Raw genomic sequence first — 25,976 nt, 5'->3', positions numbered from 1 at the left:
CCAGTGCTTTTCCATGACCCTACCAAGGCATTTCTTTTGCCACCTCAACCTCTTTTTGGTCACAGTACTGCTCGGCGATATCCTTATAAGGTACAATCAGGGGCATTTCACTCCATATACATTATGTTGTACTTGTCACGTTGTGTCACCCAACATTTGACATATTGTGTGAAGGCTTCAGACAATAAGTCAAATGTTGGGTCACACAACGTGATAAGTAAAACATAATGTATATGGAGTGAAATATTCCTGATTGTACATTATACGGATATTTCCGAGCAGTACTGTGACCAAACAGAGGCTGAGGTGGCAAAAGAAATGCCTTGATAGGGTCATGGAATTCAGAGGTAACATGCAATATCCTCTCCTAGGCAGGCCGAGTTGAGTGTGAATGCCAATATCCCTCCTGCAGCACTATAACATTGGCAGAACAATGCCAGGGACTTGGGCTGTGGTTGTTACCTGCTGCTTGCAAACCCCACACACAGTGAGCATGTAGTGCCTGGCTGCGCCCTTGGGACAGTGGTAGCCGGGCAGCAGGAGGGGGGTGAGGGGCCATTTGTTCATCTGTTTTCCTGCTGATTTTAGGCAATGCTCATTCTGAGACACATCAGCCATTCCTGCATCTCTGAGTCACTGGCAGGTGAGCATAGAGAGAAAGAGGCAAGCCCCCAATACGTGCTCTGTCCCAATTGAAGGTTGCCAGGTCACACTGACCTGCTTTAGATATTGGCAGCCAAAAACAGAAATCTTTGTGCCAACTGCACAATTCATTATTCAAAACCAAAGATACAATTTGGACATTTTAATGTGTCTGTGCGGCCAGATATTGAAACATGGTAATTTGAAAAATAATAATGCATTTAGAGTTGGCAACCTATTTTCACAGTCGTATTGGGCTTCACATTTAAATGCCTTGTTTACTAACCTTCTTTTAGTTAGTAGATGGGATTATTGAACTGAACCTGCTGCATACAGGGAAGCTGGCAGGTTAGCTGGGGATCTCAAGGAAACTGCTGTTGGAACCAAACATCCCTTGTGATTTAGTTCACATTGCCATCGACTGAAGTCAATGTACATGCGCCTCACTTCCAACTTGTGTCTCAAATTGAACAATAGAACGTAAGCCTTGATGTGATGCCCCACGCACTTTCTGCACCCATTGTCACAGAGTCTAACCAAGTTTCCCTTACTTTTTCTTGTAGGTCGTACATCTGATACTCAAGGTTTATTTAATGGCAAGTGAATTAGCTTGCCACGTGCCCTTAATTTCGAGGTTCAGTTTTTACTTTTTGGCACAAGGTTTCATGAGCAGGCATTTTCTGGTCTTCTCCCATGCAGCTTAATAGACCTTTGGATGCTTAATTGCCATGTTTGCCACACGAAGCAGTTTTACATGGGAATGCTTTGCTGACAGGTGTGGGGGTGAGCTGCAGGAGTAATCCAGGAACAGATGACATAGTACAATATAAAAAGACAACACTTTTGTTTAGAGCAAAAACGCGAGCATAGTCTTAAATGAGATCACCAGAGCTTATTGAACCACTCACAGGTGCTCAGTGGCTTTTCATACCTTTATCACTGATCATAAGAATGCTCACTGTGACCTTCACACTCCTGGTTCCTATGGGACAATGACCCTTGTGTGGGTAACACCGTTTAATACATCAGGGTTAATGTTATTAAAATAACTGCAAATTATTGTTTATTCAATGGCTGTTGGTTTAGTTTCATTTGGCTTGTACACTGACCGTCACTGCTTGAAGGTGGGAGGCATGTTAGATTTCGTCTTGTAATAAGTGGGTAGTGAGTAACCGGGTTTAAAGATCCTTCAGCGCATCTACATCCAGGCCTGTTCTTCAAAGTAAGTGGGCTAGTGTATAACTCCACGTCTATGAACGAGTTCAGTACACCATCATTAAGGACTGCTCCTCGAAGAGGGTCAACAAGTCTATGACTCCACCTCTGTGAATGATTTTACCACACCTGCCTCAAGATATGCTCCTGAAGTGGAGAGAATAGTCTATAAATACACCTCTGGTAATGAGCTCCACACACTACCATCAAGGTCTACTGCTCGAACGGGGTCGAGCAGTCTATAACTCCACCTCGATGAATAAGGGCAGTACACCGTCATCAAGATCTAGCCCTCAAACGGATTCAACCTGTCAATAATCCAATAATCCAACTCAATGAATGAGTAGAAAAATGACACAGGGCAGAACATATAAGTAAGTATGTAGACTCATCCTTCTCATGTGAATGATATTCAATAAATGAAGGGCAAGCTGATTCCAGAGCTTTTAGCACAGTTGTGCAAAAATACATTTATAATTCTAAACTCCACATCCTGATTCACAGAATCAGGGTAAGAGAAATGTTAAGATCATCATAGGTTAAGGCCTAAAGGCCTGAAAGAGGGAATAACAAGGGGCTGAACGTTGAAAATGTACCAGTTTTTGGGTATTCATAATTATTTTGCATGGTCATCCTCGCCCTAGAATGACGTGTAAAGTTACTTTCTGTAAAAGATTGGAGTAACTCTGTTTCCAGGATGGGAACAGGACAAAAATATCCTAAAGTTTCATGGCGGAGTAAGGGAAGTTAAAAAACAAAAGTGGAAAAATGCACATTTCTTCCATAACCAGACCTGATTAAATATGAAGGACGAGGAGTACTCCTGGAAATCAATGACTTCCATATATTTATGGGAATCCTAAAAAAGCCGCAAACTAATCCAAACATTTGGAGCAGCTCTATGGAATAGATTTCTGGCCTTTTCAAAAGGTCTCTGTAAATTATGCTCTATTTGTTAAACAGAGGTCTGAGGTCTCAGAGGCAGTAACTCGTATACCCCTAGCTCCCAATTGATTTCACAATGGTATTGTGGCTTGATAGGATTGGGAATAAAACCTTGACGTGGTGCACCATTGCGATATGTTATAGGAGAACAGTTTGTGGTATATTTTAACGTGGCTTTGCGAACACACCAGCAGAACTGCACATCTCTGTAGATCTGACGCTATTTTGGCAAAGCGCAAGGTGGATACCAGGAAGGAATACTTGCCAAATGTAATTCTCCTGCTTTTGTTTCACTTTTAGCTCAGTCCTGGCCGGATCCTGAGTATGCTGGATTAACACTTCCTTTCTTTGGCTATCTAATGTCTGACTTGATACTCGTCAATCTCTAATATGCACTCTTTCAAGGGTTCGAAGTTTTCTCGCGGCATTTTCTGATGTCAGTCAAAGGGGTGAGTATCTTATGGTTGGATGGGCTGACTGCACAGGCGATCAGTACCTGCTAGGGTCATGCTACTCCGCATCTGAGGCTTTGAGAAAGATGCACATCCCTACAGAGCATGGCCAATGGGACTAATTCAATTACGGAAAACAAACGGTGGCATATGGCATGTTTGTGGACAGGCAGCATCAACACTGTATCAAGTTAAGTGTTTTAGGTTCTCTTTAACATACGTTGAGAAAAAGAGGTTAGCCTCGTTCTCAGTGTATGTGTCCCCTAACTCGCTCAACAGAGCATCCTTTATTGCCTCTGCAGATTTGATAAATAAATGTGATTTGAGGAACTCACTATATTCATTCCACAGGACGCAAATCCCACAAACCTATGCAAGGCTCTAGACATGGTTGTGAGCCTTCAACCACTCACACTATCAATTTGCATCCTCCCAATCTTGTGGCATTGAACACAATTCACAGGACTAATTCTGTGCAATTCGGTTTGAAAACTGTAACGTGGCAGTCGTGCAACATACACGGAAATCAGAATAGGCCACACATGCTTATCAGGCCACCATTATTAAATATATGACTCTGCAACTCTAATGGCAGCTGCTGAAGATCCCCGAAGCAGCAGAATGGATGTGTACAGTGAAAAACACTATTCTGAAATCTTCTCTAGCGTGCATTTGCAGTACATGCATGCTACAAAGTGACATTTAAGTATATGTACCATATCTCTTAGTGGACACACAATCTGCGTGTTTAACACCCACCTGAACCTCATTTTAAGCATGCTGAGTGGCGAAAATGTCCATTTTATTATCCCGTGTCCTTAAAACAGGTCTAAGCCATTCCATTTAATCAACGTTTTCTATAGGGGCAAAACATATAATTACAATTGATTGCAATCATTGTATTGGTCAATGTTCCAAATTCGTCACCCTTAATGTGAGCATGGTGCATGCACAATAGAGTGGACATCTTGAGTGTGATAAATCCAATACTATGCTTGCCTACATTAATGTCTCCAGGTCAATCAAATGCTTGTGGTAAATTCGGGCTTAAAGGGACCTCATTCAGCTGTGTTGCTGGTTCAATGTGTTCACTGCACCAAGACATAGTTACAGTGCACATAAACATACACAGGTAGTGGGTTGTGCTAGATGTGGTCAGTGCAATGAAACAGGCGCATGTTTTGCCCTGCAATAGTTTAAGGCAGTACGCCATAGTAGATGCATGCAATGTACTGCAGCAGAGACATGCCGTGCTTCTGAAAAAAGCATGCAGTCACCTCAACTGGTGCATGGAGTCCCTTGTAACAAGTTTGTAAAGTGCACCAAATTGTATGCATTCTAGATGCATGCATTGCACCATAATAATACAGTATACGGTAAGAGATGTATACTCAGCACCTAAATGCACGAATTCTGAGAAGGTAGAAGATGGTTCTGTAGCATCCCACAAATGCAATACAGGTAGGAATTAATGTGTTTTCTGTTATTCTATGCTAAAGTGGCAATACGTGGGGAAGTCAGACTTTCCCACTGGCTCTTGAAAGCCGTGGGTGTACATCTGATTGTGCTGCTGGTGTTGCTTTTGAACAAAAGTCACACAGGGCCCTCTCATACATTGATGAATCGGTCTCCTTTATCTTCAAAACCCCAATGTTAGATCTAACAACCGACATTGACCCTCCAACAACCCTACCCTTAAATCAACTTCAAATGACTCGTTTCTCAGAAGATGGATACATCGAAAACCAAACTTCATCTACCAGTTAACTGACAGATGCAGCGAAAAATCAAATTGGGTATCTACTGTTGCAACCGCAATTAAAAAAAATGTGACTTTCCATTGAAAGCTATGTGGGCTTTGATATGTGCACAGAATATAAACCTTATAAACCTTGGGGCTTCTCCAAGAGCTTAAACATGTTTCTGAGCTGGTGGGAGCTTGACCGTGTAATTTAACAGTGGAGTGAGGTATTGACAATAAATGGTTGCTCGCGGATGTGGTCTGCAGTTGTTTTAGCACCAGCCCATGACTTTAAAAGTTGAACAAGTGAGAATGAGTTTTATTTTACTTTTCTAGATCTACCATTCCTTGCAAAGACCAAGAGAAAGGGAGACATGAAGCCATATGGAGCAGACATATACGTTGATGCAAGCACGGCCAACAAGATCTGCCATCTCCCCAACAGTATTTCTGACTGTGGCTGAGATGCCATCTTCAAAAACAACATCTAAGCAGCATTGGACTGCAGGTCATACTGTGGTGTTGTAGTTTGGAAATTAAAGATTGTAGTCCAATCAGCTGACATGTGTAACGTTTTAAAAGTTGATTGAGGTGACAACCTCGCTAACAAAATGACATACAATTTTGCGTTGGTCACTGCATTTTCCCTGTCCCTTTCGCCTGTTTCTCTCTGACCTTTCTTCCAACTTCTGACATTCATGTTTCCAGTACCGCAGTCTATGCAATAGCATTTCATTACAACAATGTAGAAAGTGGAGGAGACAGAAGTTTAGAACAGCAGTTTTGTTGTGATATTGAGTGGTTTGCTGGCAAATGTATGTCTTTCAATGCATGGTAGAGCTAGAACAATTATATGCAGGAACTCTATTGCCCATGAGAGTCACCAGTCTGTCAATAAATCTCTCATGTTCCCTATTGTATAGCTTGTCTTTGCTTTTCAGCCACAACTCTACGCCACCTTTCCGGAAATTGTAAAGGAACGTTTAAGGGTCTTCCCTTCATTGAACCATGCGGAAACATTTTCCTAAGCAAGGAAAAGAAGAGTAAAGAATACAAATGATATTACCCAGGTCTGTGTGAATACTGTTTTAGAGTCCGGTCTACGAAAATATTCCCATATGTACAAACAGAAACACAAAAAAGAAAACCTTCATTCGTATTCCATGAAAAACTATCCACATTGTGCATAAATACATGTTGTGTATCTGATTTTTTTTTAAAAAAGGTCCCTATCTACACATTTTTACCCTCTAGATGCAATATATACCTTCTATATACCCCTTTCCAATGATTACAGCACTATACAACATTCCAGTCAGTATGTGTGTGTCTCTCAAAGTAATAGGTACTGCTTATATATATTTTTTGAAATGTGACAGACATCAAGATGTTCACACATCTGAAAGGTACAAAATGTCTTGTTTTACAGACTTCACTGTCCAGTATATCCTCTTGTCTGTCTTTTTAGCTACTGTGTTCTCTTGTTAGCTCTTCATTGCTGTTGGTGCTAAATGCACTGGGTGCAACCGCACTTGATAGCTTTCTCCACCTCCTCCATGAAAGATGACCCATCACTGCACTCAAAGGTGTACTTCCTCCGTTTCATGCGCAATCCGGTGCAGCAGCCCTGGTTGAGGCAAGAACCGCGGCACTCCACCCATGAGACAGTGCGTGTGGTTTGGCAGATGGCATAGCCCCTCTGGACCTGGTGGAAATCCCTGACAGGGTCGCCTCGACATTCAGACTCTGAAGAGAGATAAGAGAGAGAAAATGAAGAGGCTACCGGCAGGAACCATTTTCACTACTCCATGACCCCTCCTCCAAATGTATGCTCAAGATCTCTGTAGACATGTTTTCCCCACCAAGGTGCATATTTTCATTTAGGCTTGCTGCCACCAAAAATTACATTTGAATTCCGCAAAGTATGTCGATATGTGGGATACTTCAAAGGATGACAATAATAAAATTCCTTGTGGTTAGTGTGCAGTTCATAGGAGCAAAGACATTACAAATGTAGTTGTTTATCAAAAAGCTTTCTATGCTGTATTAATTATTTATTCATGAGCAATAGTTCCTCGAATTCAAACTTCATTAGGGTTTGTTTCTTGTTTAATGGCGAATCATACTTTGTTCCAAAGTGCCGGGACTTTGATTCCTTTGGAAAGAGGACTCCACTCCAGACTAAGATGGAACACTTGTTTCACTCTTACTACTTGTCAACCAGGCAATCACACAGCAACTTTCACTGAGAACTTGTATACTTTGCAGCTCTGGCCATTAAGGATCACATTTCAGATACAAAGAATCTATGTAGCAAAATCCAACAAATATCCAATAGTTTTATTGCCAGCAGTTTCTGTACATTTGGAACAATGGCTACAGTTAGAGGCCTCACAATCATGAGTTGAACAAGTAAGTTTTCAATATCTTTCCAAAGCACACATACTAGTGTATAGCTGTGGTAGGGTTTTAGATTCAAACATATGTCCCAAACCAACATTTAGTCATTTGGTTTTATTTTAATTTAGGCCCATTTAATCGGAAAGTATCTAATTCAAAACACCGAGATCTCCAATTAGCAAAACCAGTTTGTGATTAAAATGGCCCCAGGAATTTTATAATACATTGTGGATTGCCAGCGTGGGTATAAAATGGTCTGCAAGATTCAGCAGCATGACATGGAGACCTTGACATGATATGGATGCATTTCATTTGTGGTGATAGTCGACATCCATGTGCAACCACCTGCTGATTCCCTTCAACAATCAACTTAATGGGACCCTAACATCCAACTGCACCATCTCATGAGTATGTGTGCATAAGATCATCCAAACGTATTTCTGCAGGGACTGGACTAAAACAATTGATAACATTACCATGGTGTCACACTTCTTACAAGACAAAGAAAGAATATTCTTTAGCTACCATAACACTATAACATACAAGATTGACACCCATTCTCCCCTGTATATAGTGAAATGACCGTCAAACAAAAATAACTCTTTGTTTTCAGTAGTATCTTCATTGCCATACTACAACCGAGGAAACTTGAAAGAACCTGGCGAACAAAGAAGGCACCATGCACACTAACCAACCCCAAAAAAGCAAGAATAAATCTATAACTGACATCCATCTGCATCCTGTAAAGCTGATTTTGTCCAAAGCAAAATCCCAAACTCGCTAAATTAAGGTAGAAAATATTTCAAGTTGGGAAAATCCTGGTTGTCTTACACATTCACCACACCATTAGCTGTTACCCTTTCAACTGTTTTCAAATCTCAAGGCTAGGCCAATCAAAGTGTTTTTAAAGGAGGGCACATTTCCCAACTCACTAAAAACTGAACAGATCCCTCCTCGCTTAAAGATACCTAAATTGGACCCTAACAGTCTCTCAAATTATTAACTTCTAACTAACCTTACTTGGCTAGGACAAGCCCTTGAAAAAATCGTTGCTGTGCAGCTGCACCAAAAGCAACAATCTCCTATCTACCTGCCAATGTGGATCAAGAATGGCTACACAATGAACCAGCCACACTCGACGAGCACTGAATGAACGTCTCAGTGAGTGAGCTCTAAGACAAAATATTAACTTTGAAGTGATTTATAACTTTATTTACATTGATCATAATAAGGCCTTCCAAAGTAGTGTTAATGAATGCTGTGATCAAGGGCTACATAGAGTAGTTCTAAACCCAAACAAATTCACAGTTCTGCTTGGCATAGGACCAGCTTTTGTGGGGCCAGCTGACTCCTGGCAGAAAGAGCCAGAATGTCCTTCTTCCTCAGGACAGTGACTGCTGCCTGTAAAGAGGGTCAGTAATATGACCTCAGCATGCAGTGCAGGTCTTCCTAAGGGCTCAGAGTTTGGAGCTTGTATTTTCACTATTCCCCTGCTGATCCTAAAGTACAAGCAGTTTTGATACCCTTTGATTTAATCTGGTTTTCTTCATTTTTTCACACTTTTATTCACAGCTTTAATGGTTTTGCTTAGACGTGACTGATTTTGGGGCATTATGTTACTGTAAAGAATTATAATGCATCCTTTCTTCACCATTCGTCTCCTTTTATTTCATAATCTTAAACTTCAACAGGTCTTAATCCTCCGTATGTGTTGCTGGGATGAAAGTGGCAGCCCTAAACAGAAGATCACACTGTACTGTTGGCTGGAGTCTGAATTATTTGGACTCGGGATGAGTGCCGAAACTGTGCATAAATAAAATACATTTCAGGTAATACCAATCTTCACCAGCGAGTAAACGCTCATCCCTGACTTCAGTGACCTACAGTTCATAAGTTTGACTCCTGCAAGGTCAATTCAGCCTTCAATCCTTTACAAGTCAGAAAATGTGTGTTAAGTTCAGTGATAGTAGCATATATTGTTTACAGCATTTACGATGGCTATAACGTGATTTAAAACACTTGTTACAAATATTATTTAATGGTGATAAAGGTCCAGCATGATTTCAGAAAGCCACAGAGGGGGAGATGGTTGGTCCACAGGCCAGAGAGATAACAATCGTTGAGGATTTAAAATAAGCTGTATACTAAGGAAGGTGTACTCATACCACTGAAGTGTCTCACTAGCTGCAGTTCAGCTCTAATCACACTCCACTACAGCGGACATTTTGTGCTAAATGAATAAAAACATAATTGAAAACATTTCATTGAAACAAAGCATAGCACAGAAAGACACCCTGCGCACTAAGAGCAGAAAATCCCTATCTTCTCATGCCCCCAAAATCCTGTCTAAAATCTGGTGGGGACAGAGCTTTTTTCGATTACAGCTGCAGCAAATGGAATATGCTGCCTTCTTGTCTCTGTTCTGAACCACCAACGCAGGCACACTTGCACCATAGTGCAAGGGTGTTTGCGTGCAGGGGCAGATTGTTTATGTGTAGCAAGATGTTCCTTCCTGTACATAAACAATCCTAAAATGCCATTTTGTCACTTTAATGTGTGCTGCTTCATGTAGCAGACATGAAAGTCACATAATGGCATTTTTTTTTACAGATTGTTTATGTACAGGAAGGGGGACCTGCATGTACATTAACATTCAATGGCAGTTTGCTTTTTCAATGTGTGCTGCACAAGGCAGCACACATGGAAAAAGCAAAACCGAGGAGAAATAATGCATTTCTCCTCGTTTCGCCACGTTAAGACCAGGTTTCCCCTAATCTTAATTTTTGTGCAGTCTCCTATAGGGGGCAGTGTCAAAATCAATGGGTGTTGCGGCAGAACGTCCACCGCAACACCTACTGCCCATCCCTTTCACACTAACCATAACGTGAAAGGGCGCCTTATTTACAAGGCAGCGTTAAGCCACTTTAAGTGGCTTAACGCTGCCTTGTAAATAAGGCTAAGCCCCTATCGCCACCACAACGTTGGAAAACGTGATGTTGTGGTAGCGATAGGGGCTTGTACATATGCCCATTTGTTTTTAGCACCATGAAAACCTAATAATGGTAATAAAGAGCTATACAAAGACAGAAAAACAAATGCAAATATAAATATATGATAAAGGAAAAGTGTCCTGACCTTGATCACATAGCTCGCCGGTAAAGCCACTGTCGCACTCGCAGTAGGCTTCACCCAGGTCGGAGATCTGGCAGCGCCCATGAAGGCACTGCAAGTTCTTGCAGGGGTTGTAGAGCTCTCCTTGCTGGTTGCACAGAGCCCCCTTGTAGCCATCCCGACACTGGCAGCTATAGGAAAGGGCATCGAGTGGTATACAGGTCCCATGCACACATCTATAAAGAAGGACAAATATCAGGGTTGAGGCCCTAAAGTATAACAACATCCTACAGTATGGATTAACTGGACAGATGCTGCACAATCGCTTCCTAAAGCCTAAATGTGCTACTTTTCCCAAGAGAGATTATGGACATTGAACCTACTAAATATACCTCCTCAAACTCAGCTGGGTCGTAATGTCTTGAAAAATGGGTCACATGGATTTGTTCCTTATCTTAATAACGTTTCATTGTTCAAATGGCCACATTTGTCCAGGTAGTTGCGGGTGGCTGGTACGTGTAATTTATTCTTGGGGACAGGGACTTATTTTTCATTAGTAGACTTTGACCCAGAGCAAGAAAGAGAATGGAAGAAAGGAGGAGGAAAATAGCAAAACAGAAAGGAAGGGATAAAGAAGGGTTGTAAATGAACCTGCAAAAGTGAGCACAGGAGACATGAAGTGAGAGGCTATAGAAGAAAGATCCATGAGGTGGAATCAAGCCTAGGCAGCCTTGGTAATAGTCAATCCTCACATTTGTCCCCATAAGAGGCAGGCTCCTAAGAACAACTTTGGGCCCTACACTTATGTATGTATGTATGCACGTATGTGTATATATATATTTATTTATTTATTTACTTGACAGGTTAGGCACTTGGTGCCGCCATCTATACTCACTTGTGTCCTAGGCAGGGGTTGTTGACTTGCTGGTCGCAGTGAGGCCCTGCCCACCCTGCCTCACAGTGGCAAACAGGGCCATTGGCAGTGTTTGGTTGACAAATGCCGTGCAAGCAGAGGAGCTTGCGGCACGGCTCACAACCTGGCACAACTCCTGGTTTCATCTGTGTTTTCGTGAAGTCCTGAAGCTCGTTGTTTATGTAGAGGTTGCGGATACAGCCGTGGAAGCTGGTACCATTTAGGATTTGCCAAAGTCGGAAGGCAGCAGAGTTTACATCAACTGGCATACCTGCAGCAGAGCAGCGAGACAGATATTACATAGGGACCATAGAGGTTAGCACAAGGTCATAAGCATTGCACACAGCATTCCTCAAGACCTATCCCATAAGAAACCAGTGCAACAAACAAACAATAGTTCCTGGCAACATTTTATAACACACAGGCCGTGATTAAAAGAGTACGTTATTTGAAAAACACATCAGTTCTCTCCTAAGTTTTCAAAATGTTATACTTCAGAGCACATTTTGGTTACATAACCCAAACTGCAGTTCTTTGTAAAGAGAAAAGTGTGTGCCCCTAAATTGATTATTTAATCTTCATCAAATCTCTCATTCGTTCTTTACTTTTCTATCAGTCAGTTGAAACCGAATTCAATTGCCAAATCCTGCCACTGCTTAAACTGATTTTCATTTTATTTTTATTTTGCATTTAATATTATTCCATGGATTTTTCATGTACTTGTATGCTTTTTTGATGTATATGTTTTCCTAAGATTCAGATAATTTGTCTGGGGCTTAGATGCCTCAGAGTAAGTTGACACTAAAGAAATATGCAAAATTAAATGATAAAAGAAACCCAGAAATGTATTTCAATATTTAATTGTTTTATGTGAAAAAGTAGTATTTAAGTATAACCTGATTACGCCAGTAATTGAAGAAGTAAATACAAGGAATGTCACCAAGTAGCTGTTGTTAGAAATTGGGCTCCTGGTTGACTGGGGTAGTAGCCCTGGTCAAGCAGCAACAACAATCCTAGTCAGGGTAAGAGGCAGGCAACCCTAAATTAACCTGTGCATCCCCTCTAGTAGCTTGGAACAGAGCAGTCAGGCTTAATTTAGAGGCAATATGTAAAGTATTTCTGCAACACTTCAAATAGTAAAAAGGTAAAAACACCACACAAAAAGGATCCCACACCAGGTTTAGGAGTAAAAGAGCAGATTTTAATAAATCAATAAAGACCAAAGTGACAAAAAGTCCAATTAGTAGAATCGGAGATATTGATTTTTAAAGTTTATAGTGAAGAATAGTGTCAAAAACGACAACGCACTATTGAAGGATATCTGGTCATGCCGGACTGGGACAAAATCACAAGTAGAGGCCGACCACGATGGAGTGTGCCCCAGCTACAGGGACCCTAGTTAGGCCAACTGAATAAAGTACCTTAAATTCTTATTGCGAAGCATTGCGTGAATCCGCGTCGATGATGCCTTGCACAGCAGAAGCAATGTATCAATTCCGAGATGAGGTGAGCCTGCAGTGCAAGGTCCTGTTGCGTCGTCGTCTAGAATCCTGGCGATGGGGCTTTCAAAGCAAAATCCAGTGTTGAGAATGCAAGGTTCAGCAGAGGTGATGTATTGGTTCCGATGAGCGGTGAAGCTGCGATGCGGAGCTTCTTAGTCGAAGCTGCCGTCACAAGGGATGCGAGGAGCTTGCACAGAGAAAAGTATTGTGCAACAGCAGTTCCGAGGTGATGTGTCAGTCTCAAAATTCACGAGGTGGCATCAATGCGAGTCCCTTTTCCGTTGGGTTCAATCCATGCAGCAGAGGCAATGGGTCGGTTCTGCTCGGAGATGCATTACTCAGCAGAGGAGATGCATCGGTTCTGCTCGGGTATGAGTCTCTCAGCAGAGAAGATGCAACGGTTCTGCTGGCAAGCACCTTAGGCCCACTTCCAAAGGTCCAGGACTGGGGTGACACCACTTGGTAGGGTAGACTTAGAGGTGTCAGATTCCAGGTGCAGGGCTTGGACGCCTGTTGTGTTCCTGAGGTTTCAGATCAGGAGGCCAGCTAACTAGTCCTTGGAGTTGTGAGTTTCAGCACAAGTGATGCAGGTTCTGGCTTCAAGATGGGTTCCAGGTCCAGTCCTTCTCAACCAGCCAGGAGGGCAGCAGGCTGACAAGTCAGCACGGCAAAACAGGAGTCCTGTAGAGCAGCAGCCCAGCAGAGTGGCAGTCCTTCAGCAGCACAGCAGTCCTTCTCCTGGCAGAGTATCCACAGGTCCAGAAGTGTGCTGTCCTGTTGGTGACTGACGACCAGTACTAATACCCAGTAAACCCTTTGAAGTGAGGGAGATGTCAAAGACATGCCTGTGAAGTGCACAGAGGTCCTCCCTTTCTGCCTTGGCTCCAGACTCACTAGAGGGGGGTATGCAGCGCTTTGTGTGTGTGGACAGGACACAGCCTATTCAGGTGTAAGTAAGACTGTGCCCAGCTCCTCCCTCCCATTATGATGGCCCACTGAAACACACCCAAGATCCCACTGTGTATGGCCTGTCTATGAGGAAAACACAAAGCCATATGGTGAACTACACCCAGCCATGTGATCTGAGACAGGCTATAGGTACCAAATGGCTAAAGCAAGAAAATGTCAACTTTCTAAAGGTGGCATTTTCAGAAGTGCAATTTAAAATCCAACTTCACCATAAGTTTGGATTGTCTTTGTGATTCCAGATACACCAGATTTGCAGGATTTATCTTTGCTTAATTGGAAATTAGACTTATAAAATTTAATAAATGAATCCCAATGTTATCCTACGGGAGTGATAGGCCTTGTAGTAGTGAAAAACAAACAGGAGCGTTTTTCACTACCAGGGTGTGTAAAACTTAAAGGTAGAGGCCTGCCGTTCAAATAAATTGCACCCTGCCCTCTGGGTTGTCTGGGACCTACCTTAGGAGTAACTCACATGTATAAAACGGGAAGGTTTGGGCCTGGCAAAAGGTTTACTTTTCCGGGTCAAAATGGCAGTGTAAACTGCATACACAGTCTCTGCAATGGCAGGATTGAGACATGGTAAAGGGCTACATAGGGGGGTGGCACAAACAATGCTGCAGTCCCACTAGTAGAATTTAGTTTACAGGTCCTGGACACCTGTAGTGCACTTTATTAGGGACTTATAAGGAAACTAAATATGCCACTTGGGTATGAACAATATAACCATGTTTAGGGGAAGAGCACAAATACATTAGCACCGGTTAGCAGTGGTAAAGTGTACAGGTTAAGGTCAAGGTCAAAGTATCTTTAATTGGCATTTTTGCCATAAACGTATAAACACATAAATACACAATACAGTAGAACAATAGCTTTGATTTTTCCCAATTACAGTGTGAAACATAATCATTGTCGAAAAATAATTATCAGTTGAAATATGAAAATCCTGCAAGAGATGCGATTTACAGTGCATTAGTGTTATCTCTTCATATCGGTTTCTCAGTCGTAACACATACTTGATAAAATTCAGGACTGCATAACATATATCTATAGCAGAAAGCCTTTATAGAAACTCCATGGCAGGCAAATATTGTTTAAAACATGGCCTGATGCAAATACAGCATTAGAAATGCAGATCAGGGACTTGAGTACAGAGGGCAGAATAAAGTAAAGTCACTTGTGCTTTGTTTAGAGACATTATTGAAAGGGCATGGTGGTAGATCTAGTTTTCATATACCCTAAATGGGGAAGTCAACTTTAAAATGTAACAGAGTTATATAAAAATGATGAGATGGATTCTCAAGCCAAGACAAATAAGGTACAACATTTTTGACTGTGACAATAGGAACAAACACCTCCATGGTGTTCAAATTCAGCACATTGCATAATCTTTGCTTTGTGCCAAACCCTGCATAGCGGGATTTCACAATATCCTTTGTGTCAACCTTACTCAATGAGGGTTGTGTAAACATTTCAGGAAGGCCTATTTTACAGAGACATGTTTTTACATGTGCCAACCAGGGTATCTATTCACATTTTGTAAAGGTAAACAATCTACGACATACTCTCTCATCAGATCTGCTTCTGGATTCAGCCAACATTTGATCCATAGTAGAAGTTAGTCAATATTTACTTGGTCCTCTACCAAAGGTAAGCCCAATGCTTCATGGCAAATAAAGTTTGCAGTGTTTTTAGGAACTGCCAATAGCCTGCGTGCAAAACCATTCTCAACACGCTGCAAAGCTTCTACATTTTGCCCCATAAACAGTAGCGAAAATACAGGTTGTCTTAAACAATGTGATCATCTTTGGCAAAGGTTTGTGATTTAAAATCCTTGAAAAACAAAAGATAGCTTTCGCATTTCTTCCCATTTGTTGTGATTTCATTAAAATGTGCGCTTTTCAACTTAAGTTAGAACTAAAAGTAATACCCAAGTAGTTAAAACATTTTTCCCTTTTAAGTATAAACCCCTCCCCCCCCCATTATAAGAAGCTTAGTTTTGTTTAGGGAAGGGAGCACAAGCATTTTGACACTGTTTAGCAGAAAAGTGGAGGAGGAAGGCAAAAAAAGTTGGGGGGAAGACCACCCTAACGCTGTCAGGTCTAACACGTGTCCCCCCAGCTGCTGAACATGGGGAGAGCTACCCAATCCCTTGGGAGTTCTCTTCACTAAGATGGAAGAACCTAGTGAGACCATCAGCAATGGCCTGGTCTGACCCATGATGGTGCTCATTTGTAAAGTGCATTCACTTAGATGGAGATGGTCCACCTCAACAGTTTGGGATTTTCACCCCTCATCCGCCTGAGCCATCTGAGGGGCTTGTGGTTTGTCTTAACCAGGAAATGAGTCCCAAACAGGTATGGTCTCAACTTCTTCAGTGACCAGACCACAATAAAAGCTTCTCTTTTGATCACATCCCACTTCTGTTACTGTGGAAGTAGCTTCCTGCTACTGAAAGCTACTGGTGGTCCAGGCTCTCTTAATTCAATTGTGCTAAGACTGCCTCATGCCATGCTCTGATGAGTTTTTCTGCACTAGGAATTCTCTGGAAAACTCAGGAGCCTTGAGTACAGGTGCTGTACACATGGCCTCTTTGAGGTTATCAAAGGCTTTATGACAGGCTTCTGTTCAGATCTCCAATCTGGATTGCTTCTTTGAAGTCAGCTCTCTTAAGGGGCAGCAATGGTGCCATATCCCTTAACAAACTTCTTGTAGTAGCATGTGAGGTCCCGGAAGGCTCTCATCTCTGTCTGAGTTTTAGGGAGGTTGCCAGGGCACAATGGTCTCAATCTTGGAATGGAGGGGCTGCACCTTACCCTCGCCCACCAGGTAGCCTTGATACACCACAGAACTCTGCTCTATCTGACACTTACTGGTATTGATAGTCAGGCCTGCCTGCTGCAGGGCCTGAAGCACCTCCTGGACGTGGTATAGGTGGTCCTCCCAGCTGTAGCTGTAGGCAACGTCATCAGATTGGTGGCACAAAATGACTCCCTCCCAGCTAGGACCCAGTTAACTAAACCCTGGAAGGTGGCAGGGGCATCATTCCTCAAGCCAAAGGACATCACCCAAAATTGGAAGTGGCCTTCTGGGGTTAAGAATGCTGATCTTTTGCCCCTTCAGACAGAGTGATCTGCCAGTACCATGATGTCAATTCAAAAGTACTGAGGAATTTGGCAGCGCCCAGCCTGTCGATGAGCTCATCAACTCAGGGAATGGGGCGTGCATCAGTTTTCGTTATGGAATCAAGACGCCGTAGTCCAGACAGAACCTAAGTTCTTGAGTGGCATCTGGTGGGATAGCCTTAGGTACCAGCTCCACAGGGATGGACGAGGGCTTGCTGGGGGCTCAATCACTCCTAACACCAGCATCTTGGAGACTTCCTCCTTGATACTGGCCCTCACCTTATCTGACAACCTGTCGATTTTGTTCTTCACAGGTGGACTGTCTCCAATGTCTATGTCATGGGTTCACAGGTGTGTGAGTCCAGGGCTAAGGGAGAACAGAGAGGCAAACTGCCCCAGCAACTGGTAAAAGTCCATCTGCTGCTCTGGGTTCAAGGTAGAAGAGAAGTTGATACCTTCTACTAACTAATTGTGTACCTGTGAAGATAGAAAGTCAGGGAGAGGCTCACTCTCATCTTTCATTCCCTCATCTGTCACCAGGAGCTTGTTCACTTTGGAGCTCTCGAAGTGAGGTTTGAAGCGATTCATGCCGAGCACCCTTAAGGGGTTCATAGGGGTCTGGAGATCTACTTCCTCTTTCTCTTTTTTACCTCGAGGGCCTCCTCTCCAGGTGCCCCGTCAACCTCGACAGTGGGAAATTAAGGGGATGGTTTCTCATGCCCTTTCCCCTTTTCGCAGCTGCCTTGGCATTTGTTCCAAGCTCCAAATGCTCTTGACTCCCTTCATGGGCAGCCATGGATCGTGTAGTCATACAGACCCACTCAGGCGATCCCAACATCTCCAAGTGTGGCCTGAGCTCTCCCTCCCTCCAGGATGTATTCTCCACATCATTGCCTAACAGGCAATCTGTAGGCATGGCAGGGCTTACAGCTACTTTCAGAGAACCTGAAATCCCTTCCACTCAAAGGGAACCAGAGCCATCAGTAGTTGGTGCTCAGGATTACTGGTGACTATGACTTGGTAGAATGTGTTAGTAAGGATCTCATCTGAGTACACCAGCTGACTCTTGACAGTAGTTATACTGGCTCCTGTGTCCCTCAGAGCCTCTACCCCATTGCCCATGGATGGTGACCCACTGCTGGTACTGGTACTTTAAAGTATTGACAGGGATATGGGCTTTTGGCACCATCTCCTTATCCTCCAGGGAAACTAAGGTCACCTCTGTCTGTTCCTCAAAGCAAACAGGGAGTATTGCCTCCTCAAATGCTACACTCTCCAAGCCAAGTGTCTGGCCACTGGTGGTGGCTGTGCCCTCTTGGAACATCTGGATTCACCCTTGGAGTGCCCATACTTGTATCACTCAGCACTCAGTACATTGGGGTACAAACCTCCTTGGCTGACGTTCATCATGCATCTGTGGAAGTTGGCACTGGTTGTGGAGGGGTCTTCAGACAGTGAAATGATCAGCTGGGTTTCATCGGTGTAGGAGATGATGTTGCGTTTGTGCGTAAGACGGTGCAGGCCAGAGGGGTCATGTAGGTGTTGAAGAAGGTGAGGCTGAGGGACTATCCCTGGAGAATTCTGCAGATGATCTTCTTGGGTTTCAAGATGAATGGTGGGATACAGATCCTCTGGGTTCTTCCGGAGAGGAATGAGGCATTCCATTAGAGGGCGTCTCCCTGGATCCTGATGTGATGGAGTCTGTTGATTAGGATGTGATTGCCAATCAGGGAGAATTTAAAATTTGAATTGGTTGTGGATGTGGGATGGTTGTGTACACCAAATTACTGCATGGCATTGCACAAACACAAGTCCTTATCCCACCTCTGTTACCATTGTTAGAAATTGGGTTCCTGGTTGACTAGAGTAGGAGCCCTGGTCAAGCAGCAACCAAAATCCTAGTCAGAGTAAGAGGCAGGCAACCCTAAATTAACCTGTGCTCACTCTCTGGTCGATTAGCACAGAGCAGTCAGGCTTAACTTAGAGGAATTGTGTAAAGTATTTGTACAATCCTTCAAACAGTAAAACAGTGAAAACACCACACAAAAAAAAACCATACCTGGTTTAGAAACTGAAGTAGACTTTAATAAATAAAACAAGACCAAAATGACAAAAATACAATCAGTAAAACCAGAGATACTGATTTCTAAAGTTTATGGTGAAAAATAGCACCAAAAAGCACAAAGAGCTATTGAGGGATATCTGGTTGCACCAGACCGGAACAAAATAACAAGTTCAGTCTGACCGTGAAGGAGTGTGGGCCGGCTACAGGGACCCAGTTAGGCCCGCTGAACAAAGTGCCTTGAATGCTGATTGTGCAGCGTTGCGTGGATCTGTGTCAAAGATGCATTACATTACATTACATTAAAATTATTTATACCGCGCACTTTCACCAGTGGTTTCTTGGCGCTCTTGACAAATGCAGTGATCAAGGATGGGGAAGGTTAGTCATAGGCAGACTGGAAGAGCCGAGTTTTTAGTAAACTACGGAAGCAGTCATAACTGGGGCATAGACGAAGTGTAGGTGGCAGGGAATTCCAATTGACAGGTGCCAAAACAGAGAAGCTCAAACCGCCGTGTTTTTTGCGTTTGAATTTGGGTACCTCGAGGAGGTTAAGTGATGCAGAGCGAAGAGTTCGGAGGGGGATGTGGCGTGTTAAGGCGGATGAAATAAAGGCCGGAGCTGCCTTGGAGAGGACTTTGAAAACTGAACATGCCAACTTAAAGATGCAGCGCTTAGAGATCGGAAGCCAATGTAGACTGCGCAAGAGGGGGGTGACGTGCTGGTGTTTAGGCTGGCGGAAAATCAGGTGGGCAGCCTGATTCTGCACCAGCTGCAGCCGATGTAAATGGCATGCCGGAATACCTGCATACAGCGTATTGGCGTAATCGAGCCTGGAGGTGATAAGAGCGATGACGACTTGGATTAAGGCCTCCCTTATAAGGAACCAACTGATTTTGCGTATCCGCCTAAGATGGAAAAAACAGGATGAGGTGACTGAGTTGATTTGAGGTCTCATCGAAAGGTCTTCAGAGATGATCACCCCCAAGCTTTTCACTGCTCTCACAGGAGTGGGTGCCGCCCCCAGGGCGATAGGCCAGAAGGTGGAATTCCAGGGGTGAGTGGGACCCCCTATGAGTACAAGTTCTGTTTTTGTGGGGTTCAGTTTTAGTTGACTGTGGTACATCCACTCAGCAATAGTCAGCATAGTGGATTGAAAGTTAAGGCGGGTGGACGGAGAGGAATCAATTGGGAAAATTAACTGAAGATCATCCGCATAGTTGAAGGTTGTGCACGGGGAATTACGGAGGGACGTGAGTAAAGGTTGAAGATATAAATTAAATAAAAGAGGGGAAAGTGCAGAACCTTGGGGAACACCACAGGAGAGAGATGAGAGAGGTGCGGAGAAAGTGGACAAATGAACAGCTTGAGAGCGCTGGTCCAGGAATGATCTGAGCCAGTTGAGGGCCACCCCCTCAATGCCAGCATTATGGACACGGTCGATCAAAATAGCATGATCGACCGTGTCAAATGCAGCCGAAAGATCTAGAAGGATGAGGGCCTGAGAGATGTTTTTATCGGCACCTTTCCTGAGGGTGTCCATGACTGCCACAATGACCGCCTCAGTGGAGTGGAGGGGTCTGAACCCGGCTTGTTGGGGGTCGAGAAAGGAGGATTTTTCTATGAAGGAACTCAGGCAGCGGGTGACGTAGGTCTCTAAAATCTTGCCTAAGTAGGGCAGGAGGGAGATAGGACGATAATTACTTAAAATTGTGGGGTCCGCATTAGTTTTTTTTTAAATAGGTAGAACAGCTGCTTGTTTGAAGGAACGGGGAACCTCCCCAGTAGCAAGGGAGTTATTAAGTAATGCCAGTGGGGGGCCTGGACAAGCAAGAAAAGCTTCTCTCAGGATCAATGGAGGACAGCAGTCGTTAGGGGAGCCTGAACTGACTTTGGACAGAAGGGAAGAAAATTCCTGAAGGGAGATCGGGGGAAACTCCGACAGGGTGTTAGGGTGTTAGGGTTCCTTGCAACGCGCAGCAGAGACAATATGTTGTTCCTAGATGAGGTGAGGCTGCGGTGCAAAGTCCTGTTGCTTCGTCGTTGAGGGTCTTGTCAATGGGACTTGTGATGTAAAGTCCGGAGTCGAGTATGCAAGGCACATCAGAGGCAATGCGTCGGTTCCGATGTACGGTGAAGCTGTAATGCAGAATTTCGCCATTTGAGGCTATGCATGCTCAGTGTAAGATACTACTAACTGCTGGACACAATATCTTTAAGCATCTTGAGTTAAACTACAGTTCTGAGGTAAAATCTGCTCATTGTAAGACATGCCAGAGCAAATAATGATGGTTCACATGGTATTTGAGATTATACCAGGTATCGTTATAGGCTCATATAACAGTAATGGATTAGAGAATAAAATGAAAAATTGTTTCCTTCTATAAAGAATGTAATTCACAAAGGGCCTCTGCACTCGTGGTGGAGGTCCCGCTGTCAGGGCGGTAGGCTCGCCTTGTGGTTGGACCTCGGAACTGCAGTTTCGCATGGCGTAAGTCCAGCCAGAGGTCAGGACCCCTGCCACGACTGCAGCGCCTCCATCATGAGTGATGAGGCCCTTTGTGAATCAGGGACACAGTATATTGGATAGCAGCTTGCACTAAACTTCATAACTTCATTCTCAACAGAGCAGGTGTCTGTTGTGCAATGGGTGCAAATTATATAGTACTATAATCCCCATCTCTGGTACATTTACTTCTTACATTTGTTATACAGGATTGCTAGGGTTTAGGAGGATCCCTAACTTGGCAGTTACTTCATGTGATGTCACTGGCAGTCAAATGGTGTGCGATGTCACTTCAGTAAGTTCTCGTTCTTTGGTGTATCGCCTTCATTAAGTGAACCTCAATTTATTACACTTACATTAAAAATCCTTTCAGTATATTACATAAAACTACGGGTGGGAGGAACTCGTGGAGTTTCACTCCACGGAATTCTACTTACATGAAAACTCTATGAGATTCTGCGAAAATTCAGTGAATGGTAAAACTTGGCACATGTTGCTGCTCACACTGATTTTACGAGCCAGGAGCTTGTTCCATGCTGAAAAATCAGCACTAGCAGCATCATGCGGCACACCAGAAGGCACTGCTGCTCAAGTTGGTTTTTCTGCCGCTTGAGTAGATTTTCTACTTGAGCAGCAGCTTTCTCAGCGTGAACTGTCGCCACTGCCCACAACTGCCCGCATTTGGGAAATCTCACTGGGTGTCCTCCTAGCACCTGAAAATCATATTAGGGGACGCTGATTCTCGCTCATGCTTGCCAACTTTCCATTGGTGAGCCGTGCACAAGAAAAAAGTCTGCCACATGATGGTTGGAGGCATTTGGCCGGAGCTCCATGTTACATGCGTGAAGCTCTACCAACTCGGTTGGCGGACCGTACTTTATCCCCCACCCCTACATAAAACACGGTTATTACCTGCTGTTATCAGCCACACTGAATTCATAACATGAAAATGTAGCTCCATATGGAATCAGTGATACTTTTCTACAGAGGCCTCTCTTGCAGGGAGAAAGCCAGCACACTCAGATTTTTGAAGTGCAATCTGGTGAGTAAATAGAGGTAGTGAAATAGTTCAGATCTGTGAGTAGCTTTTTTTCTTTTATGTGCAATGATGGACATCCCTTCAAAAGGGATGTCCATGAAAAAATTCCTATGTATAGAGCAGAAAATGTAATACCCCCAAAATGCCCTCAGCTAGTGGTTCATAATTTCTGTGCTGGATCATGTGACTCAATCAAAGTCTGATTTTTATTTTCCCTGGTGTGATTTCCAGGTTTGCCAATTTAGACAAAAGAAATCTCTTGCCTTTGCTCTTGATAACTTAGCCGCAACAACAAAATGTTGTTCTTCTGGGTGTCAACCCGTTGCCCACAAAATTATATCTTTTAAACCATTCTGAAGTTAAGGGTAATTTACTCTTGTTATACTTTCCTTCTTAATATGCAGGAAGAAGAAAATGGAGTTGTGTTTTGTGAAATGGGATCTTTTGCACTTTTAGCATTCCCAACGCTTACCTGGAAGCCTCGGGTTGACAGGAGGAACCTTGCTCCTCGGCCCCGCTCTTTTCGCTGGTCTCTGTGCCTTGAGTGCGCCATCGCCTGACAGTCCCCCCCCCGCCGCCGCGACCTACCAACCTAGCGGCCGCAGTGCAGGGGGACCACATTGACCAGAGCACTCTGCGGGACTGCCCCGCCCACCACCTGCACTTCCGCGCCCGGAGGCGCTTAAAGATCCTGCGCTTGTCCGGGGGAGCGGGAGAACTTTTGCACTTTTAGCATTCCCGACGCTTACCTGGAAGCCTCGGGTTGACAGAAGGAACCTTGCTCCTCGGCCCCGCTCTTTTCGCTGGTCTCTGCGCCGTGAGTGCGCCATCGCCTGACAGTCCCCCCGCTGCCACGACCTACCAACCTAGCGGCCGCAGTGCGGGGGGACCACATTGACCAGAGCACTCTGCGGGACTGCCCCGCCAACCACCTGCACTTCCGCGCCCGGAGGCGCTTAAAGATCCTGCGCTTGTCCGGGGGAGCGGGAGAACTTTTGCAATTTTAGCATTCCCAACGCTTACCTGGAAGCCTCGGGTTGATAGGAGGAACCTTGCTCCTCGGCCCCGCTTTGGTCTCTGCGCCGTGAGTGCGCCATCGCCTGACAGTCCCCCCCGCCGCCGCGACCTACCAACCTAGCGGCCGCAGTGCGGGGGAACCACATTGACCAGAGCACTCTGCGGGAATGCCCCGCCCACCACCCGCACTTCCGCGCCCGGAGGCGCTTAAAGACCCTGCGCTTGTCCCGCGTCGCGGGACGCGCGCGAGCGGTCGCCGGGCTGAGCCCGGGCAGAGGGCGGGCCGTCTGTGGCCGTCCGAGGTCGACTGAGGCCGGGCCGGGCCACCTTTCTGACATTTTTTGTATGGTATTCCCTACATAGGTTATTCGCTATTGCTGTCCCCTCATTGTACATGTTTGGTTTTGAGTCAGCTTAGTGTCCCAGCAATATGGCTCTGCGCTCTGGGAAGGAAAGAGTAGTCCAAGTAGCAACCTCTAGAGGGGTGGCTACGGGTACTCTGGACCAATTCTTCATACCGGCATCCACTATCCTGGAGAAAGAAATAGCTCTCACGGAGGAGAAACGTCTATCTTTGGATTTGATTACAGGTAGACGTTCTTCTCTTGGTCCAAGTGGGCGAGTAGCTTCCCCGGTACATAGTGCGGTCCAAACCCCAGTGCTACGTTCAGGCCATAGCTCGAATACAAACCTGGCTGGCCTTGTTCTCGACATTTCAAGCTCTCCACGTGCTGTAATGTTGGACAATACCGCGTTGAGTGATAATTCCCCTGCTCTTATTACTCCTTCCCCTAAACCTAAGACACCAGTTACAGCCAGAAATAAAAAAAATGTGTAAAAGGAAAAGGGTGGGTGAGAAGCGGGGGGGGGGGGGGGTTTGGTCAATAAAAACAATAAGAAGACAAAAACAACATCATCCACGGATATACCGTTACACAGTCCTTTGGTGGCTGCCAACCCTCCAAATGAGGAGCTCTCTAACTGTACCGTAGAAGAAGGTCTATTGGGCAGAATCGAAATCCTCTTTAAATCACTATTGATACCTCTTTTAGAGCGAACTAGGTTAATTAACTCCAAAATGGACCAAATAGAAAAATTAGTCATGGAGAACTCTTGTAAATTAGATAAAATAGGGGAAACGCCTGGCTTTCTAAGTGCCGTACCTTTAGAAGCACCAGTAATAGGGGCTAGTGGTAGTGCCGGGGTGGCTAACCCCATTGCTCCAGTTATTCCAACTAGAAGTAATTCTAGGTCAGGCCTCCCTGGGGTAACGAAAGTCCCAATCGTTAAAAATTCCTTGATCCCTAGTAAGGGTAGTGTTCCAGGGGAAGGACAAGGGTCTCAGGTGCAGCATGTTGCTCGTGCTAAAGTTGTAGGCAGTCAGTTGGGTGGAAAGCGCTTAGTGGAGAAGGTGGTTACGTACCAACGTTTCCCACAAATTTGCCTACCACCCGAGTCAGCCCCCTACACGATCATTCTTGTGGGAGTTCCCTTTCTCATGGAGGGTCAAATGGAATCAGAAAGGGAATTGAAGAATAAGGTAATCTATTGGCTCGATAAGCATAGAACCCTACCTCGGGGCTCTCGCACAGAGATCCTTAATGGTAGGAGAACCAGCTGGGTGGGAAATGGTGAGAAGGACCTGGAGGGGGACTGTGTTATAATTAATTTTAGGGACCCCTGGGTGGTGGACTTTGTTTGTAGAGATCCCAAGTGTGGCAGGGTGGGTGAAATTCAATCTTTAAGTCTGAACTATTTTTACCCCCAGTGGAAGAATGACCCTGCTTACTATCAGCGAATTCCGTTAAGGAGGAGACCAACAGTTAATAGATATCCTGATTGGGTAGAAAGTATGCCTCCTCTGTATAATCGCTTTGAACCCCTGTTGGGCCTGGATGGAGTCGATTGACCCACACATAATATGCTTCACAGTACTGGGCCAACGTCCTTAGATCTGAATATAGGCGGAAATGGTGAATCTTTAAGGGTAGAGCAGGAGGAGTCTGTTGAGGTAGTTATAAAAGTGGCTGGGCAGCCTGTTGAAGTTCCACCTATTAATGACCCTAAGGCTCTAGTGGTGAGAGACCTATGCCCTCCGGGTCTACAAGATACCCCACTTAAAATAATTTCTTGGAACATTGCAGGCCTGAGAAGCAAATTAGCATCTGACGAATGGAATGATTTCATAGATGCCTACGATATCATTCTATTTCAAGAAAGCTTGGCTCCAGACCCTATATTCCGGCTCGGTTACCTTAACTATATGAAACCCGCCATTCGGGGAGCTAGAGGTAGACCATCGAGTGGCCTTACAATATGGGTTACCCTTAGTCATAAAGA

General features: G+C 44.4%; 1 protein-coding gene across 1 annotated transcript in view; it reads right to left on the bottom strand.

The window, feature by feature from the left end:
* Positions 1-239: 239 nt before the first annotated feature.
* Positions 240-25,976, bottom strand: part of SLIT1 (slit guidance ligand 1) — an 899,254-nt gene continuing 873,517 nt past the window's right edge. The window contains exons 35-37 of the mRNA XM_078643589.1: positions 11,402-11,690; positions 10,531-10,742; positions 240-6,741 (exon numbers count right to left, since the gene is read on the bottom strand). Coding sequence (XP_078499715.1) covers positions 6,503-6,741; positions 10,531-10,742; positions 11,402-11,690 — 740 coding nt within the window. The 3' untranslated portion in view covers positions 240-6,502. The remainder of the gene's footprint in view (positions 6,742-10,530; positions 10,743-11,401; positions 11,691-25,976) is intronic.

The sequence above is a fragment of the Lissotriton helveticus genome, chromosome 5_1 (genome assembly GCF_964261635.1).
Source record: "Lissotriton helveticus chromosome 5_1, aLisHel1.1, whole genome shotgun sequence".
In the NCBI taxonomy this organism is placed as follows: Eukaryota; Metazoa; Chordata; class Amphibia; order Caudata; family Salamandridae; genus Lissotriton; species Lissotriton helveticus.
This window is presented reverse-complemented; position numbering and strand designations above follow the sequence as displayed.